Below are 20,121 nucleotides of genomic sequence, written 5' to 3'. Positions count from 1 at the left end.
GGTCAGCGAAGTTAGCAAACATGCTTAGGTAGCCAGTTACAAATGGTGAGACTTTGATCATCAGAGAAACAAATTATTTTAGAAATAACAGTACCAGACACTCCCAAGTACACCCTTCAACTAGTAGAAAAGCTCCAGCTTATTGATTAACCAATGTTAGTTACTGCCTACTGTCATAATAATGAGTGGCACCTTTATTTTTCATCACAGATCAGAAACAATAATGAATCTTTAATTTTTCCATGACTTTAGAATCATATAGTTGATATCTCTCTTTACAGAGAACCAGAAATATTTGCTGCTACTACTGTTTGAAGCTTTTGCCTATTTTGCCTTCTGAATTTCTGAGTGATCCTGTTAAAATCTAAATTACTTTTATTTCTGCTTGGTGAAAAGCCAGATATGCTACTGGCAATCGAGAAGTGTATAATTTAAAAAAAAAAAAAAAAAAAAAAAAAAAGTAAAAAAAAAAATTACTAGTAATAGTTTTGTAAAAGCGTTATTCAGGGTTGTAATCTGTAACAAGATCATTGCTATAAGTTATAATTAAAATTTGAAAAATTCCAGAATAAAAGTGCAAGATTAAACATACAGTAGAGGTTCAGTCCTCAGGAAGGGGGCTTTGCTGGGAAATGGCAAAAGAATAAGGATTGCAGTTTGTGCAGAGAGGCACAACAAATTGACGTGTTTCTCTAGGAAGTCATCTTGTCCTTTTCTTTGCATGGTAAAGTAGAGTTTTTCCAGAATCTTGAGCCAATTTTGGATTAATTAAAAAGTCATCTGTGCTCTGGGACAAACTAAGACGCACAATTTTCCCATGTATTTGAACTGCTAACCTATTTTTAATTAAGTTTGGACTCTGTAATAAGAGCAGATGGTCACAGCAGAAGTTTAGTGTACAGGACATGCTTTTATTTAAAGACATGCAACTGGGATTTAAAGGGACCTTAAAATATTCAGTAAAATTGCTGATGAATTGTGATTCTCTTGTGAATAAAATCAAACAAAGTATGTAAGTGTGCCTTTCCTATTTTTAATGTTGTACAAATTGAGAAGCATATGGCTGTCTTTTCTGTCCTGACTCACTATCTACCCAAGTGTAGGAAAAAAAAAACAAAACAAAACAACAAAATTCTCAGATGTCATCTCTTTCTTTTAAGGAATTAGAAGAATCAATAAGAACAAAGGAAAAAGAATTAGAAAGCATAGAAAAAAGTGGTCTGTCTTTGATACAAAACAAGAAGGAAGAAGCATCTTCTGCTGTTTTGAATACACTGCAAGAAATCAATCATTCCTGGGCCAACCTGGATCACATGGTAAAACAATAATCAAACTCCAGAAATCAGAGTATATAGGAAAGGGATAAGTAGATGTTTGCAGCTTGTGTATTTCTTTTGTGTTGTAGAGGAAGAAATTATAAATTGTGTATCTGTTTTCATCTGCCTCCAAGCTTGTGCATATATTCCACATAAGATGGGTGTAGTATATTTTACATTCTTAAGATTGAAGCTTTTAGATGCCTCCTAATATTTATTAGAATAGGATCAAGTGTAAGTAATTACCATTTCAAGCACAAGTAAGGCAGAGTGAGGAGAAAATCAGTAAGTACTAGCTGTCATCATCCAAAGATTGATAGCATCAGCCCACCTTTCAGGAAGAATATAGCACATTAAAGCCAGACGGTCTACTGACTTTCCTAAGCTGACTTGCCTGCCTTACAGAGTCAAGAAATTTATCTTGAGCCTAGTCTGAAGCAAGGTAAAATGGACTTTTATGTATTCTGAGTCCCTGCCATCCTATACTACTGACTTCATTCTGTAAAAACAGAACTTACTGCATAAGAACTGAGTGCAAGCCCAGCTGGTGGCAGTGCAGAATGTTCTCCTTCCAACAGGTTTAAGTTTAGGCCTGTGGAACAAGTAGTATCTGAGATCAAAAGGAAGGAAATGATTTAAACGAAAGCAAATAACTTTTATGTTGTCCATTTACCTTATTTTTTCTCCTTCCCTCCTCCTAGGTTAGCCAGCTAAAGATATTGTTGCAGTCTGTTCTTGATCAGTGGAGCATTTACAAAGTAGTTTATGAAGAACTAAATAGTTACCTGATGGAAGCCAGATATTCTTTGTCCCGTTTTTATCTTCTTACTGGTTCTTTGGAAGCTGTGAAAGTCCAAGTTGATAATCTACAGGTAAAGAGGAATACCGTACCTCTTCACATACTAAGGATGGATTTGAGGATGAATGTCCTCATCTTATGGATACAGATAAATATACTTTTTAGTTGATGGGTTATGGAAGTGTGCAGATACTGGCACAGTGGAAATACTTTATCAAATTGCCATTGCATTTTTATTTTTTTTTTCATTTTTCTAAATAAATTAAGCTGTGATAGTTGTTTTCTTAGTATACTGTTGATGTTGCTTATATTTTGAGCTATAGGAGTTCCAAATGCTGAAACTCCTTTTATAAAATTATGTCAGTGGATTAGGTTTATATAGACCAAGCTTTTCCTTCAAAGAAAGGTGTTCTCAGCTTTCACAAATCAACAGTAATTCCAGATTTTTAAAGTAACAAGAATTTGTACTGATAATATTTACCAGGAAAATTAAATTTGCAATATCATTTAAATATTTTGTGTGATTGGAAGATATAAAGAGCATCTGTTAACACACTTTACAGCCAATCCTCTTTCTTTTCATTTATTTATTTATTGTTTATCAGAAATGAGTTAGCAATAAAATAAGTACAAAAAGTCATTTCAATTTTTAAGATATTGGATTTATGAATTTAGTCAAAGATCAATAACTCTATTCTCATAATAAACCTTTTTGTTTGTTTGTTTTTGTTTGTTTGTTTGTTTTAATGCTGTTTATTTTCCATGTAATTCTAGACAGGAAACATGATTTAATTTAATGTCTTCCATGAGGTTACTTTATTTCTAAAGGAGTTCCGTGCACTTATGTGGTCTGTGCAAAAGTATTTGCTTACAATAATTTCTTCTATAACATTTTTAATTTTTAGAATATGCTGGGTAAAAAAATGTAATTCTTGATACACCTGCCTACTGGGTTAGATAGAGCTAGAATTAGTCTTTACATTTAACAACTTTCTAGCTAGACAAAACATAAGACATCTAGTTTTTCATTCATACTCCGTACAATGAAATAGTTCCCGTGACTTTATTTTTCTATATGTTTTAGAGCCTACAAGATGAACTGGAAAAACGAGAAAATAGCTTACAGAAATTTGGTTCTGTGACCAATCAGTTATTGAAAGAATGTCACCCACCAGTGACTGAAACACTTACCAACACTTTGAAAGAAGTGAATATGAGGTAGAAAATATATTTTTGTTGAACTGTACTTTTCAGATTTATTTACTCAGTTTTCAATCATTTTAATTTCTATTGTTCTGTGTTATTTTAAGTATTTTTATTTTTGTTTCTTGTTGCTCCTTTTGCTAGAGAAGAACTGTCTCATTTTCCTACAAAGAAGTAGGGTAGTTTTGTTTTAGAGAAAACAAGATAGTTTTCACTAGCAAAGGATTTGGACATTACTGTCTGTAGCTTTGCTCTGTGCATGGCTGTAGTCAAGCCATCAACAAAGATTAATCCTATGCTGGAAAGTAATACTGCACTTAAAGTTTTGAAAGTCTGTTTGATTTGCTGTGCATATCAGTTTCTCTAGGATTCAGCTTACAATTTATAGTTGTAGGAATAGTGTGACAGACTTTTTATAAGATTTAAGTTTTTGCCAGTAGTGTGCAAACAGCTTTCCCAACTTTGAATCCAGACCAGAAGTAGTTTGAAGATTTACTCAGAGAAGTACAGAAAATGAATTCCAAGATTAAAAGTTGTTTTGGTGGGAAAACTGTCGAGTTTGGGTTTGGGTGTGTGGTGGTGATGGTGGTGTTTGTTTGCTTGCTTGCTTGGTTTTGTGTTTGTTTGTTTGTTTTTCCTGGAAAAACATAATCCTGCCAAACTCCCTTTGGTTCATCCTGTACTGGAAATTGGAATTGTGGAGAAAAGATACTGTAAGATGTAACGATACTGGTAATAATTACTGGGGGGGGGGGAAAGAAAAAAAAAAAAAATAAAAAATCACTTTACTAATCTTTTCATCTACAATTGAAAATACTGTGTTTTTCCCTGGTAATTAAATAATGAGGAAATTTGACAGAAACATTACATTTGAGAAAGTAACTTTAAAAGTGCCATTAGAGCCAGTACTGCAAATAGGATTCAAAAAGTGCCATCAATCTTTGACCAAAAATATTAACATGCAACACCAAACCTACTGTGACATGTCAGAATGTCATATCAACATATTTCTTTGATTAATTTTTGTCCCTGATGTCTACATCTTATTACCAAATTTCTGAAAAGCCACAACACTAAGGCAACAGCAGCAAGGAAGTGGGGCAGGTATAAATGGCTTAGAGTATTTATCTTATCTCTTCAATAGGTGGAATAACCTTATGCAAGAGATTGCAGAGAGACTACGTTCCAGTAAGGGTCTCCTTCAGCTGTGGCAGAGGTACAAGGACTGTTACCAGCAGTGCTCTTCTACAGTCCATCTACGAGAAGACCAGACCAGTGAACTGTTGAAGACTGCCACCAGTAAAGACTTTGCTGATGATGAAGTAACCACCTGGATTCAGGACAGCAATGTATGTTTACTTAAGCCTTACATTTTTTCATACCCCTGTGAGCTAAAAGTCAAAACAGTTACTAAACAGTGTAGTTGGTGTATTGGAAGCTTGCATGCAAACTTATTTCCTTTTGCTGAAGGATCTCATGTGTGCAAGAGAGACAGCTTAACCTCTGCAACCCAAATCTCTATTCCTTGTTGCTCTGTTGTTTCAGAATCTTTTTTCTGAAGTCAGCTCTCTGGAGAAGATGGATACATTCTATCACTTATTTAGTCTTAATCTCCACATTTTAAAACGCTTTTTGCTTTAGCAAGAATCTCTACCAAATCCACTGACTTTCTTACTCAAGCCTAATCACTCTTTCTGAATGGAGACAAGGTGTTTTCTGGATGTCATTGACATCCTTCCTTGATGTTCTTCCATTTTCAAAACCATGTTTCAGAGCAGTAAGGTAGTTTATCTCCTGTCTGTGGTTCCATACATTTTGATGTATTTTAGTTATATTAATTTTAAATGTCATTGATTTTAAAATAAATAAATAAATAAAGTTAAAATTGTATTTGTTTTAGGGTAAGAAAAATAATTGCAAGAAGAAAAAGCTCAGTTGATCTGTTGGTGTTAGGACCAGCATATCAGTAAATCCAAAGTATAGTTTTCAGCAAGTTTTCCCTCATCAGTAACTTTGGCTTACTCAATAACAGCTGTGTGGTCACTTTTTTCTGCTCCTCTGCACATACATATTAAAGAATTTTTAATCTATATATCATTTCCTTTGTTTGCAGAGTATCAGTGGACATTTTTGCATTGCAATACTGTAGTAAATATGAATTCTTTATGTAGAGGTGATGTTTCTTCATTTTGTTTCTTCTTGTTGAGTGAGAATAGCACAAGCTGAGTGTCAGGTTAGCTATTCATATCTTTATTCAATGTGTTGCCACAGGATCTTCTTGCTGATATAAAGACAGCACAAGATTCACTGATTGTTCTTCAGGAACTGGGAGAGGAGTTAAAAAGCCAGGTGGAGGCCTCAGCAGCAGCAGCTATACAATCTGATCAGCTGTCTCTGAACCAGAATCTGTCAGCCTTAGAACAAGCTCTATGCAAGCAACAAACTGCACTTCAGGTATGCAGACAGTGTTTTCATTTTTTGCAACTGATCATCCTGTTAATCCTGAAAACACATAGATTACCCCGGTGTGTGCCCTGGTAGCGCAAGTGGTAGGAATGCCACGTTGCAACACCGGAGGGCCTGGGTTCAAATCCCCCCTGTGGCGCAAGTGGTAGAAGTGCCGCTCTGCTACACAGGAGGCTTGAATCCCGGGGGGTTGGACTCGATGATCTCTAAGGTCCCTTCCAACCCGCACGAGACTATGATACCATGATACTATGATACCCACCGCCACCCAGGAAAAGAGAGTAATGTGACCTGTTCATCTGCGTTTTCCAGTCTTCCCTGGAAGCCAAAGCAGAAAGTATAAAATATGCTGGAATGAAATACAGAGACCTAGTAAGAAGGTGCATGTTCTGGGAAGAAGGGGGGAATGTGTGTATCTGGAATGCCAATGCAACATTCTTTGGGAAGACAGTAATAGTGCAAATGTCTGGATTCACAACTACTGCTTCCCCAAAGACAGCCTCCTCTCTTCCCAGCTTGTTTGTTAGTGTTAAAACAAGTGGTGAAAGATTCAAAACAGCTGCATATCACTGATTCCTATTAATATTGGTGACCATACTCACACCTACAATTTGTCTCAAAGCCTGTACATTAGATGTTGTTGATTGCTTCTGTCACTTGGTACTGAAGTACAAAATGGGGTGGTGGAATGTGTTCTGTTTAGGGACATATATGTGTGAAAAGGCAATAAGGCAGTGGCATCTCGTTAGGTGACAATGGATTTACCAAGAAATTCATTTTTGTCTAAAGTACACTTGTTAACATAAGGAAACAAAACAGAAGAGGAATTTTTTCATTTGAAATTTCAATAAAAGAAACTAGTCGTTGTCTTTGTTTACAAAGTAAATTAAATTGAGGAAGTAGCTTTATAAAAGGAAGTCAGAGAAGGAAGTCTTAGAGTAAAGGAGTCTTTGTACTGAAATGCTGCATTCTTGCAATGATCAAAAATCTCATTTTCTCACCTGATGCAAGCATTACAGCAAAGTCTTTATGATAAAATAATAATAATTAAAAAAAAATTATATCTACAGTCTGTAAGTTGTGCAACAGTTGCAATTGCTCCTAGCCTATATAGCTGTATTTATATAGCTACAAATGCATCTCATTATAGCTCTGTAGCTATAATGAGAATAATCAGGAGCATAACAGCAACTTGGATGGTATGTTATTTATGTTCCTAAATCCTGGGTCATTTTTGATTGAAGGCTGGAGTACTGGACTATCAAACGTTTGCTAAGAACCTGCAAGATCTTGAGGCCTGGGTAACAGAAGCAGAAGCAAAACTGAAAGGACAGGATCCTGGTCACACATCTGATCTCTCAGCAATACAAAGTAGGATGGAGGAACTCAAAGTGAGTAACAAATGAGAAATTGTTCTTTATGTTAGCCTACTTAATTTACACACAGTATGCAAAAATATCATATGTACACTCTATACCTATTAAGGAACTGTCACTCATGCAAAGTAAGACTGAGGAATTTGAAGTTTGCTGGCAGCCAGGGAGTGACTGTCTGTGTTACAATGCCTCTGAGTAAAGAAGAAAAGGAAAAACAATCTCTTCTGATTAAAATGAATATCAAATTAAAATGGGAGTGAAAATATTAGTATTTTGGGGGGATTTCCTTTATCTTATTCTTTTCTGCACTTATTTTGAAAATATAGAGTTCCTCACTCATTCATATTCAATTCAGGAATCAACCCATCAATTCATTTTTATTATGTTATACTGAAGTATAATGAATAATGTGTACAGTGTTGTATGTATCTAAGCTTTCACACTCTGTGTTTTGGCAATTTTTAATTTTTATTTTTATTTTAGAGGATGTAAGAGGAAGTTGATAGCTTTTGCCATTTAGGCTGGCTATTTTTTCATTTTAATCATTAGTTAACATTTCTTCTACAATTAACTAAATACACATGGTATTCCACTTTTGGCGTGCTAATAAAAGTACATTTTCCTGAATTGATAATCTGGATAGTTCTGTACAGTAAAACATTTATTTCTTCATTTATTAAAAGGGTGAATAAATGTAATGTGGATTTGCTAGCCTAGCATTCAGGTGAAGAAACAAGGATAAAAGCTTGCTTCAGGCACTGTCTCACTTTTGCAAACCTCCTTTTTATCTCTATTTTTGCTTGTTGCAGAGTCAGATGTTGAAGTTCAGCAGCATGGCCCCAGATCTGGACCGTCTTAATGAGCTGGGTTACAGGCTTCCTCTGAATGATAAAGAAATCAAAAGAATCCAGAACTTGAACAGACAGTGGTCTCTGATCTCGTCTCAAACTACAGAGAGATTCAGGTGAGAATAGCTAAAGATTGTTGTATAGTTTTCTTAGATTACAATAGCTAGAAAGTATACTTTTTAATTAACCAAAGCTCCTCCCCTGGTATGCTTAAGTGAAAAGAGTGAAGCCAGTGAGTTGTGGTTTTGCCACAAATCAAAATTTGACATGAGGAGGAAGAATATATATGTACATTTTTTGTGTTACCTAAATAAATAAAATAACACAACAGGATGTGAAAAAGCAGCACTATCTGACTAGAATTTCTGCTTTGAAAGTTCATTCAAAACTCAGTTATGTGTGTGAGAGCAGGAGACTTACCTGTATTTATCTTTATTTTTCCCCAGTAAGCTACAGTCTTTCTTGCTGCAGCAGCAGACATTCTTGGAGAAATGTGAAACTTGGATGGATTTATTAGTTCAGACTGAACAGAAGCTGGCAGCAGAGATTTCAGGAAACTACCAAAGTCTTTTAGAGCAACAGAGAGCACATGAGGCAAGTTATCATGTGTATTTATGCATTATTACAACTATGTAGAGTACATCAGTATTCAATTTATACATAATTGGAACTTACATTCTTTTCTGGAGTAATATAGTAGTAAGTGTTAAATTAAATGGCTTTTATCTTTTGAATATATCTTAATTTTAAAACAACAGCATGCAAATATATTGTTCCCATCCGGAGTACTGTGTCCAGGTATAGGTATGGAACCCCCAGTACAAGAAAGACAGAGGAGGGCCACGAAGATGATCAGGTGGCTGGAGTACCTCCCCTACGAAGATAGGTTGAGGGAGCTGGACTTGTTCAGCCTGGAGAAAAGGCATCCTCATTGCAGCCTTTCAGTACCTAAAGGAAAGATTCATGATCTTTGAAAGGTCCCTTCCAACCCAGGTTTTTCTGTGATTCTGTGTTACCCAGTTAGTAGGAGGGGTTGATTTTCTGTCTGCCTTTTTTGTACAATATACTGTTGTGTCTCTAAGTGCTTGTCCCCTGTACGTGGTCTGCTTGATATTGATTTGTACCAAAGGAATCAGTGTTTTATTGGTCTTCTTATAAGACCTAACTGTCCTCACACATTTTGACCTTTTGTCTTCAGTCCTCCTTGGAGATCTCTGTTCTTTCATTTTATTCTGGTTTTGTTCATTTGCCATTAAATTACCAGCATACACAGAATCTGAAAAACATTTTAAAGGAAGACTTTTCTGTCAAAAGCTGAGTTATATAACTCATCATGATGCCTCCTTTGTGTTCCTTTCTGTAGCATTTTCTTATTTCTCTTGGAGAACACATAGAGTTGATCTTTGCTCTGTGCTGGAGTTGTTTGTTTGCAGACTTTTTACAACAAATTAAGAACTAAACCAGCTTTTGCTGCAGAGAAAAAAGAAGGATGCCTATCAGGTTCTTTGGTGATGTCAAGCAATGCACGTTTTTTCTCCATCCACATTGTTACTGCCAAGAATCCTAGTGAAGATAAAGACAAATCAATTTTCATACCAGAGTTCCCATGTGGCATATAATAGTTTCATTTTCCAGAAATCTTTCAGCTGAACTACTACGGTACTCAGAAAAGATCACAGAGGAGTCGTGTCCTTTTACTCCCTCTGTCTTATATCTAACAGCATAGTGTTTGGGTGGCTGCTTGATAGCAGAAATTATTTCACAATCGTTTTTGCTTACTTCTTTTTATGTTTGTTTTAGCATTTATCTTCATTTGCTTTTGCAAGTCTTGTTCATTTCATTTCATCTCAGTGCCACCAGCACTAACTGGACAGAGAATCTTTGTAGTTTGTGATGTGTCTGCTTTTTGACATTTAAATGTTCAGTGCTACTTTTCTAATGTTGTTATATACAGTCACAGCTATAGTTCTGGAAAGGAGTTAGCAAGGATCTTTCTGCATGCACATACTTCGAGATCTCATCCTAGTTCCCTGCTAAAACCTGGTTCTCCTTAATCTAGATGAAGCAGTTCACTCAGATGAGCATTACTCAGGCACTCTGTAAAAGCTTTATTTATTTCATCTATATAAAGTTATCTTTCAGAATGCAGAGAAGGAATATCTGTTTCTCTAAATGTTGCATTTCATCAACAGAAAATGTTGAAAAATGTAATTTATTTTTTTAACTTAAAGCTTTTTGACATTTTAATTAATTTTAATATATTCAATGGACAGTGTTCTTTGCAGTATCTTCTGATGCTCATGAAGAAATTGCTTTCCACTTCTCCCAGCTGAGTTTTAAATCTAAATTCCTTGAGAGGATTTTCCTTTCTTGAAGAAAAGGAGAAAATACTGTTTCTACATATCACACAGAGTGGATGTTAGGATGCATCCAGTTCTGTTGCCAGCTTTCCAGCTCTGACTCTTACTTTTGCTATTATTTTTCAAACCACCAATGTAGGCATGATGCCTTTTCCAAATATCATGGCTAACACTGGCATCTGCATAGGATAACTTTCATGTCAACCATATAGTCATTCTTGTGTGGTTGTCCAGATATCCATCTACAAACCTGGTACATTAGTTGAGACTCTCACACAGTGCTGATGCACTGAGACAAGCATTTGCAAAAGTGCTGGTGGAGAAAGAGAGATGCTTGCCAATACATTTTCAGACTATTTTCCTTCATTGTACAGGTACTGTGTATTCCAATACCTACCCCCCTTTTCCGATTCTTTGAATATAGCAATCTGCATATGAGAAGAAATTGGGATTGCAAGTGGTCCCACATAGCAGAATCTCTCTCCTATATGTAGAGTTTTTTAATGTGCATGCGCAGAACAAGTAGATGTTAAGAGGAATAGCTCTGATTTGATGTAGGACTTGAGTACATCCTCTATAAGCTGAGTTCCTCATGCTTGATAATGTTCTATTTATTTCATCTGTCTTTTCAAAGTAAAAAATATAAAATATATTGTCATTATGTTATGTTCTGTTTGATCTTTGAACAACATTGTTACATGCTTGCCTCTTGTGATCCATCTGTGCCCTTCCAGCTTGACAGAAATGGTTATGGCGGAAATTAAAATTTCTTCCTTCTTACTCAGCTTTCTGAAGTTCTCAAACCTGTAGTATGTGGTTTCGGTGAAACTGCTCAGCAGAGATATTATTTTCCCTCTGTTCCAGGCTTGGTTATTCATAAGAGCCTAAGTATTTGAAGAACATTATCAAAGGCATCTTCAAGAAAATTAGGCAATGCTGTTTCTTTATATAGAAAAATCCATGATTTGAGTAACAATGCCTAAATTAGTTCAGTGATTCACAGATTTGCATTTTGAAAAACAAATATGTCACGTAGAAGTCCTGAGGTACTTACAATATTCTTGAGAAGTTTAATTGCACAGGTGTCAGTTGATATTTCACTGACAGTTGCAGATGCAGGGATTAGTACATCACATCTTGAGCTGATATGAAGCTGTATAAAGGGGATAATCTGGACTTGGAGAATCTTGGCTTATAATTCAGGCAGGGTAAATATCAATTTAGAACACCATTACTAACAAAAGAAAAAAAGTGTATTGATCTTCATACTTGCACACTTATCCTTTGAATCTCCCCATAAAACATTTTGAGCATGGAATGGGTCTAGTCCTCAGCTGACACCTAAATGTATTTCATATGAAGATAACAAAATAAGTAAAGATGGTTCTAAAAATAAATTTAAGTTTTATTTATCTAAGCAATGTTTGCATAAGTAGTACTTAGGTAATTTTGGTCATAAATTAAGTAATAATGGAGTTTTAAAAGTAGTACAAACAGTTCATTGTGACAGATGGGAAAAATTGGAAACTAAATTGGAGAACATGGAAAATTAATTTCCAGCACTTTAACTTGGCCGACCACTTGTTTTAAGGTAATTTTGTTGACAGCATAAAATTATATTAAAAATTCATTTCACCAACCTGCAGATATTAATTAAATTTGACAAGTATTAGAATACTCTTAAACTTGTCAGAAAATAACATATGCTCTTGTGTTCTTGCAATAGATTCTATATATAGATAGATACTCTTATAAATTATAATAGCGTTGTCACAATTGTACTCAGAGATGTAATTCATAGCTTCCATTGATATTATTTAGCTTTTAAACAACTTTTTAAAATTGCAAGGAACTAATAATCATTAAAAGAAGCAGTAATTCCATCCTTGTCTCTTGTGCAACAGCTATTCCAGGCAGAGATGTTCAGCCGTCAGCAGATTTTGCATTCAATCATCTCTGATGGGCAGCACCTCCTAGAACAAGGACAAGTAGACGACAGGTAGACATTCTTGTGTTGTAGCTGCTGCTGGCTGTATGAAGTAATACTTAAATTATTGGGAGATTTCTGAACAGATAATATTGAAGGAGATGTCAATATTCAGATTGTGCTCTTCTGAAGCAGACTTTACTGTCAGTGCAGTTAAGCTATTAATCGGATTTTAAATAAGACTCTTCTTTAGGGTACCATGGGGTAGATGTGTTTGCATTTGGGAATGCAGAAGCCTTAAGGCTGCTTCTCTGACAAAGGTTAGTCTTGTATTGTCAAATAAATCACATATATCTGTTCTGATATGAACATCAAAACACCTTTCACCAAAAGACCCAGAAATAATTGATGTACAGTGAGTTACATGCAATTTGTGGTTGCTGGGGATATACTTCTAAGAAGATCATCTGAAGCATAAATGTAACTAATAGGAATTCATTCCTGTCTCAGAGATTTTGCTTTGTATTATTCTGATCAAATGAATGGAAATCAGTGGAATGCAACAGTCGTAACGCTTGTGCATGGGTACTGGCTCTGCTAAGGGTATCATAGTTTCAGTTTTAGATATTTTTTTGGTGGGGAGATTGTGAGAATCTTAGCAGTCCTTCATATATCTTACACCTGCTTTGAGTTAGCTTCATTTTTTCCTATGAATTTGGGGAACTCAATCTAGCAATAACTAAGGGGTTTTTTGCAAGTAAAAGAGTTGTGATTTTTTTCAATCTTGATAATTCGATATCTCTGATTCTCCATGTGGAGTTCTTATCCTCAGTCAACTGTCATGAGAGTTCAGTGCTTTTCTTCTAGTGCTTAATAATTAGCATCCAAAAAACCTCATGTTCCATCCTCTCCAGCTTATTTCAGTAAATAAATAGATCAAAGTATGAAAGCAACTGCAGATTTTTATTTATTAATTAATAATAGGGAGGAATTTAATCTGAAGTTGACACTTCTGAGTAACCAATGGCAAGGAGTAATTCGTCGGGCACAGCAGAGGAGAGGGATCATTGACAGCCAGATTCATCAGTGGCAGCGCTACAGGGAGATGGCAGAGAAACTACGCAAGTGGCTGGTGGAAACTTCCTGTCAGCCAGTGAGCAGTCTGGGAAATGCTCCTATCCCATTGCAGCAAGCCAGAGCATTGCTGGATGAAGTGCAGGTATGTCCAGTGTATTTGAAGAGGAAAAAACATACTTTTTCTAATTTTATTTTTAACGATCTTTTTTATTTAAAAAGTTCTTAAAACTGCATTAGTTTCAGGCTGTCTGTCTGTTTTTCAGAAAGCAACATTAGATATTAGTTGCTCTTTAAAAATGTTATAGTCTCAGAAGCAACATTTTGATTGAAGGGAAGTAAAGAATATGCAATGGCCAATTTAACAAACTTTCTCAAACTTTGATAGTTTCTGGTTTTGCTTTGTAACTAACCTCATATTGAAGCTGTCTTGAAAAAAAAGACACCACAATGTCCAATTTGAGGAATGTTTTCTAGCTAACAAAAGGATACCTTGAATGTTTGAAGTGATCTTTGTGTGAGGCTAACTATTTAGCAGCTTGATGTCTTCCAGCATTTTTAACTGGAATATATTCTATAAATAATAAAGCTTATAAGAATAATGAGTTTCCAAAGGGCTGTTTTTCCTCAAGATCAATTGAGCTACTGATATGAATGAGGAGAAAAAGAAGTTTTCTATGGCTTTAACTCCTTGGAGAAATTTTCTAATGATCTAGTGCAGTGACAGATAGCAAAATAAAAGGTAGGACAGAGCATTTGGGCTGTAGCTCCTGCTTATTCAAGATATGCAATCAAATAAAAGTTAATTAGTTAAATATGGGCTTGAGGATGAGTTGTATTAACTGCTCATTACAATTAAAAAAGACAGAGTTGACAGGAAGCTGTTTATATTTGCAGCTTAAAGAGAAAGTTCTCCTAAGGCAGCAAGGGAGTTATATCCTGGCTGTGGAAGCTGGGAAGCAATTGCTGCTCTCTGCTGACAGTGGAGCTGAGGCAGCCCTGCAGGCAGAGCTTACAGAAATTCAGGAGCGATGGAAGAAAGTTAGCAGCCAACTGGAAGAACAGAAGAAACAGGTTGCTTTATTACTGAAAGTAAGTATATTGTTTTTTTCTGTACTTCCCATAGAGTTCACTGTTTCTCATTCTGAACCATGATGAAGAAAAGTATTCTTAAGGGATGAATACAAATACAGGAATTACATGTACGTTATATAAGCTCATAATTTCACTACCTCTGATTCCAAACTATTTAAAAACAGAAGTAACAATATTTTGCAGTAGGCTTACGTGTTTCTTGATATCTTTCAATTGATATTTCCATACCTATTGGTGCTTATAAAGCATGTTCCTACTGGTCCTATTTTCAGCATAAAGCAATTATGTGATAGCCTTTATACACATGGCATTGAAAATTAGATCTGTCTTATTCTCTCACATGACAATATCAATATCTACTTAGTCAGTTTGTTTTTCCATCACATGTCTTGAGTATTTACTGTCATAAGTAATGCACTTGGAAGAGGGAGACTTAGACTTCTTTTTAATGTATGCAGTCTTCAGCCTGCTAACTTCATTTCAAGTACAAAAGATGATAGACTGGGATTTAAGTTTGGTCTCTTTGTTTTTCCATTTCACTTTGTTCATGTGAGATAATGAAAATTGAACTTCTGTGTATTAACAAAGTAAGGTAAGTACTTTTAGAAGACCTTCAAAGGTCTAATAGAAATATGAACATGTTTTGTTTGTAAGAAGCAAGGTGATGCAAGGAAATTAAGTATTAAATTTCAATTAAATTAAATTTAAATTAAAAATTAAATTTCTATTATGTATATTTTTCTTCCTATTTCAAGCCTTGTCCCTTCTGCCTTGGGTTCTAATCAGGAAATTGCATCAGAAAATTTTAATCACAAAATCTTACATCTATGGAAATGAAAACTTCTTTGGTATTGTGTCCCAGTGAAAATATAGAACTTGATGCTTTGGGGGAATGCAGCAGGGAAATTACCATTCAGACTCCACAAATTTCCCGTAGATAAATATCCTTCATTACAGGATGCTGCCATGGTCTTAGAAACGTGAATTTTTATTAGCCTTCTGAGGAAAGGAGAAGAATGAACACATATTCTGAAAGAGTGTTACTTGCATTAAGAACATCACAGCAATTTTGTCATTTCAGGGCATATTATTTCTTACACAGAGAATAAAGAAGATACTAAAGACAGGTTCTTTTGAAAACCTATTAGTTGTAATTCTTCATCCTGAAGATGATCATTAAATACTGGTGTAACTGGAAAAATGCAAGAGAAATATACTAAAAAGATGCTAGAAGCAGAATATCTTTAAGCAGACAATGAGTTGAAGTAAATTCTGTAATTCTCCAGCACTATTAAGATTTGTCTGGCTTATTACAGACTTTTTTTGTGTGAATATTTTTTCTATAGGCTTTAACAAGCAGGTGATCTGAAGCCATAATATCACGATAGCATTGGCTATTGCATAAGGACACAACTGAAAATTTGGAAAGTATACAAACACTAAAGCTGGATGTATCTGCTAGGAACATAATTTAAAGGAGGTACCACAGGTACTTTAGTCTGACCTGAATTCACACTACTCCAAACTTTTTTTCTGAATCTTGATGCACCAAGCATTCAGAAAAGGAAGTGGAAAATCATTTGGAGAGTTGAAGGTGTTTCTGAAAGGACGAAGTTGAAATTAGGGACCGTACAATAAAAGGAGGCTTTGACTTCTATATTTCTTCTTAAAGGATGTAATAGGAGATAAAACAAAAGTAACCCAAGAACAATTTAAAATCCAGTTGTACCTGTGAGCCTGGTTTTATGACTCTGAGTATTATTTAAAGGAGAAATTCAGTACATGTTATTCTTAGGGAAACGTTTTCACTGTTTATATTGATTAATGACTAAATACAATAAGGATACTCTAGCTCTGAGCTGAGTTCTGTTAAACATTCTGCTCTCAGGACTGGGAAAGATCTGAAAAGGGAATAGCAGACTCCCTGGAGAAGCTAAGATCATTCAAAAAAAAGCTTTCTCAGCCTTTGCCAGAACACCATGATGAGCTGAATGCAGAACAGATTCGTTGCAAGGTAAAGTACTCTTCTGTTAACTGTTGCCTCATCTCTGGATGCTTTTCTGCAGTAAGATCTTTCATTGTTAACAGGCTTTACATTAATGAATGTGCAAAGTAGCCAAACATCTCTGTGACAAGCTAAGAAGCTATCCTTGTAATATTTGCACAGAATAAATTCTACAGGGTTTTAATTGAAAAGTTCAAAGGGAGGGTGCATATAGAAAGGACCAGAAATATTGGAATAGAGTCTAAAAAGTATTGTAGAACTACTAAACTCTGGTAAGTTTTTATAATATAAATTCTTGTTTCAAATTTAAGCTCATTATATCTAAATAGTACTTTTTGTGCTTCTTATTTGAGATGAGATTACTGTTGAGGATCTTGTGTACCATTTTTATGGTGTATTCCTTGGAGTTGATAAATGTGATACAACTTGAAAGCATTTTCACTGCAGTGAACTCTTAAGAACTTTTGAACTTTAAAGAGATTTCAGTGCTAATTTAGTTTGTGATTACTTTGTGAAAGACTGTATCATCTTCTGTCAGGGTTGAAAATATTGGTACATATGGAATTGTTATTTTCTTTTTCATGAAAAAGAGGGTGAAGCAGTCATCTTGAAATAGTGGATCTGCTCAGATATGACTGATTCAGTGAGTTAAAAATATTCATCTTTGTACTTGTCCTTTTTGCTTATGCACATCTTTTAAGGAATTAGAGAATGCTGTTGATGGATGGACAGATGACCTTGCACACCTCTCTCTGCTGAAGGAGTCCTTGTCTACCTATATAAGTGCAGATGATATTTCAGTCCTCAGTGAGCGTATAGAGCTTCTGCACAGACAGTGGGAGGAGCTGTGCCATCAGGCAAGTATAGTATTGAGCTTTGATATGAGCATGCAAACTAAAAAAGTGTCCAGGGAACAACTGAATGCAAGTGGAACCTTTTAGAAAAAGATACATACAGGAACAGGTAAAATTCATATTTGAGCACTTGCTGAATCAGGTATAACATCCATTGAAATGTTCCCTCTAGTTATTGCTTAGATTTTCAGTTTCCTTAAACTTCGCCATTGAGACTGTATTTGAAACTTAAGAAGGAAAAAAAAAACCAAAACATACTAGTGATATGAGTCTTCAGCACAGGGCAAACAGAAGTACTACGGTTAACTATGCTGCTGGGGAGGAGCTGTGCTCAGAAATGTTGTCCATTCCCCACTCAGCACTTCTTTCATACCTCCAGTTATGATGATTATTTCTACCTCTTCAAATGTTAGTGTCAGCATTTCCCTAAGTCCAAAGGTGACTTGCTTGGCTGTGAAATGAGCTGAAGAGAATTGTTTGATTTTTCAGGTACACTGTGCTAGCAGTGTATCTCTTGCATCCTTTTTCACTTAGAGATTTGACTCCCTCATCTAGTTTTTCAGATTATCCTAATGTTATTCCTGTAGTTCAGTAGACATTGCTGTGAACATGTCTGGGGCTAGCATGGAAACAGTTACCTTACATAAAGTTTCCGTGAAGTCTTCAAAAACATCTCCAAAATAGGAAAAATGCTTCTCAGTTAACAGTGAGAAACTGCTTATTAGTTTCATTTGGATGATCCAACATAGATACATCTAAACTATGGTGTAGTTGCTCAACATATTGCTATAGTAAGGTAAGGAGATGAATAAAGTTTTATCTTTGTTTTGTACATTTTGAGTGCTTCAGGATGTAACCTTATGCATCAGTGTTCAACCGTTTCATATTTGCAGAAATCTGCCATCAAGTTTAGAACCACAAACAGGAAATGCTGAGATCACGTGTTCTACTGTTAAACCTAATGTGGTAATCAGTGAACACAGTAATCAGTCTTTATGAAAGAGCAGATGCAGTCTTCGTTTTTTCAGCTGAAATGCTAACATAATGTCAGAAACAGCATAGGGTAGAATGAGGAAATAAGTAATGGTTCAAATATCTGAAACTGTAGAGATAACTTTGCTGTTCTCCCTCTGCTACCCCTTTGATTTTAATTTCAATCCTTATCTGTCAAGGATGGACTGTTACTCAGAGTCTGAGACTATAAAACTGCTACAGTAATTTCTTAAACATTGCAATACTTTTCTTCCTTCTTTATTAGTTACAGCATTTGACTGTTTGTTTTATGCTTATTAACTAAGCCCTTCTAAATCCCTGAAGGTAACATCAAGATTCAGGAGAAATGGTCATCTATGGAATGAGTGTATTGGGACTCAAGTCGAAAGCTACCTGTGCAAAAATATTTACAGGGAAAAAAGAAGTGCATCTTTGAATTTGCTTTGCACGTATGCACAAATTGTGTAGTTTAACCCATGCGATATATGTTGGGTTTTTTTGTTTGCTTACTATTTTTTTTCTTTTTGCTTTGATCAAGCAATTGTACCTTTCTTTTTATTTAATCTCTTAGACTAAAAAGAAACTATTGGCAAGCTTTTATGGTTCTTGTAAGTTAGCCAAAATTATATATATGAAAAAGTGTTATTTTTTGCTCTTCTAGAGAAACTTTAAAGACACTTTAAATCAATATATAGTCATGACATTGAGTCTAATACTTGAATGCCTCCCTTTATGCAATAGAATGGCAAGAATCCTGAGAGTGACACTTACCTCTAAACTCTCAATGAGTCATGCAAAGTTTTTGCAGTACAAATCCAGTTTGTTGTAATTGAAGTAAGTGCCTGCAGTTCATCTGCAGATCCACTGGAGTTTACACTGAGGCACAAAGGGCTTCAGTTATCCCTCAAATTCATTTGCTTTTTTATTCTAAATATTTTAAGGTATCCTTACGTCGACAGCAAGTGAGTGAGAAACTGAATGAGTGGGCTGTCTTCAGCGAGAAGAACAAGGAGCTCTGTGAGTGGCTGACACAAATGGAAAGTAAAGTTTCTCAAAATGGTGACATCGTCATAGAAGAAATGATCGAGAAACTTAGAAAGGTATCATGCAGTGTGTGTGTACTTACATATTTTTCTTCTACTTTTTGCTTGTTTTGTGCTGCAACAAGAATGCTGAATTAGCTGAAATCAGTGTTTTACCTGACATGGATTCTTTATCAGTTCCAGTGAGGCTGTGTATTTGTGTTCTTTCACTGTGCAGCTTTTTTTCCTGTCTTTCTTCAGGTGGTATCATTCAAGATATCAGAAAACTGACTGTAAAATCTTAGACAACAAAGTGCTTTACTGAATGTCCAATCACATTTTCCTTACCAGACGCATTTATAGATGGGTTGTATTTTTTCCTGTTCTTCTGATAACTGCTTTTAGTTATACCCTAAATTAGGAGGTCATTTATTACTAGGAGAACAAAAACACATTAACATTCACTGGTATTTTTGTATAGTTCTTAGTTTGTATAGTGTAGTGTAAGGTAGAATGTATTCAGTGTTTATCTTCTAATTGCACTTTTCTATCCAGGATTATCAAGAGGAAATTGCTGTAGCCCAAGAGAACAAAATCCAGCTCCAGCAAATGGGAGAGCGACTTGCTAAAGCCAGCCATGAGAGTAAAGCATCAGAGATTGAGTACAAACTTAGCAAGATCAATGACAGATGGCAACATCTTCTGGATCTGATTGCAGCCAGGTAAAACAATTGTTTTGTTTCTAATTGCTACGTGAAATAGATGAATGGACTGGGCATCATA

General features: G+C 35.4%; 1 protein-coding gene across 17 annotated transcripts in view; it reads left to right on the top strand.

Moving 5' to 3' along the window:
• SYNE1 (spectrin repeat containing nuclear envelope protein 1) overlaps positions 1-20,121 on the top strand; it is a 275,903-nt gene that overhangs the window by 217,664 nt on the left and 38,118 nt on the right. For all 17 annotated transcript variants that reach the window (XR_014944012.1, XR_014944011.1, XM_015858221.3 and 14 more), the window contains 15 exons: positions 1,161-1,316; positions 2,018-2,188; positions 3,200-3,333; positions 4,463-4,667; positions 5,590-5,772; positions 7,029-7,175; positions 7,970-8,124; positions 8,455-8,602; positions 12,273-12,367; positions 13,280-13,514; positions 14,267-14,461; positions 16,353-16,478; positions 17,171-17,326; positions 19,258-19,416; positions 19,894-20,060. Coding sequence is in view for 15 of the 17 variants with exons in the window: in XM_015858221.3 (XP_015713707.3) it covers positions 1,161-1,316; positions 2,018-2,188; positions 3,200-3,333; positions 4,463-4,667; positions 5,590-5,772; positions 7,029-7,175; positions 7,970-8,124; positions 8,455-8,602; positions 12,273-12,367; positions 13,280-13,514; positions 14,267-14,461; positions 16,353-16,478; positions 17,171-17,326; positions 19,258-19,416; positions 19,894-20,060 (2,432 nt within the window). In the remaining 2 variants the exon portion in view is untranslated. The remainder of the gene's footprint in view (positions 1-1,160; positions 1,317-2,017; positions 2,189-3,199; positions 3,334-4,462; positions 4,668-5,589; positions 5,773-7,028; positions 7,176-7,969; positions 8,125-8,454; positions 8,603-12,272; positions 12,368-13,279; positions 13,515-14,266; positions 14,462-16,352; positions 16,479-17,170; positions 17,327-19,257; positions 19,417-19,893; positions 20,061-20,121) is intronic.

The sequence above is a fragment of the Coturnix japonica genome, chromosome 3, assembly GCF_054131305.1.
Source record: "Coturnix japonica strain WE chromosome 3, WE-NBRP24, whole genome shotgun sequence".
Taxonomy (NCBI): domain Eukaryota; kingdom Metazoa; phylum Chordata; class Aves; order Galliformes; family Phasianidae; genus Coturnix; species Coturnix japonica.
Note: the sequence above shows the minus strand (reverse complement) of the source record. Positions and strands in the feature narration are given on the sequence as shown.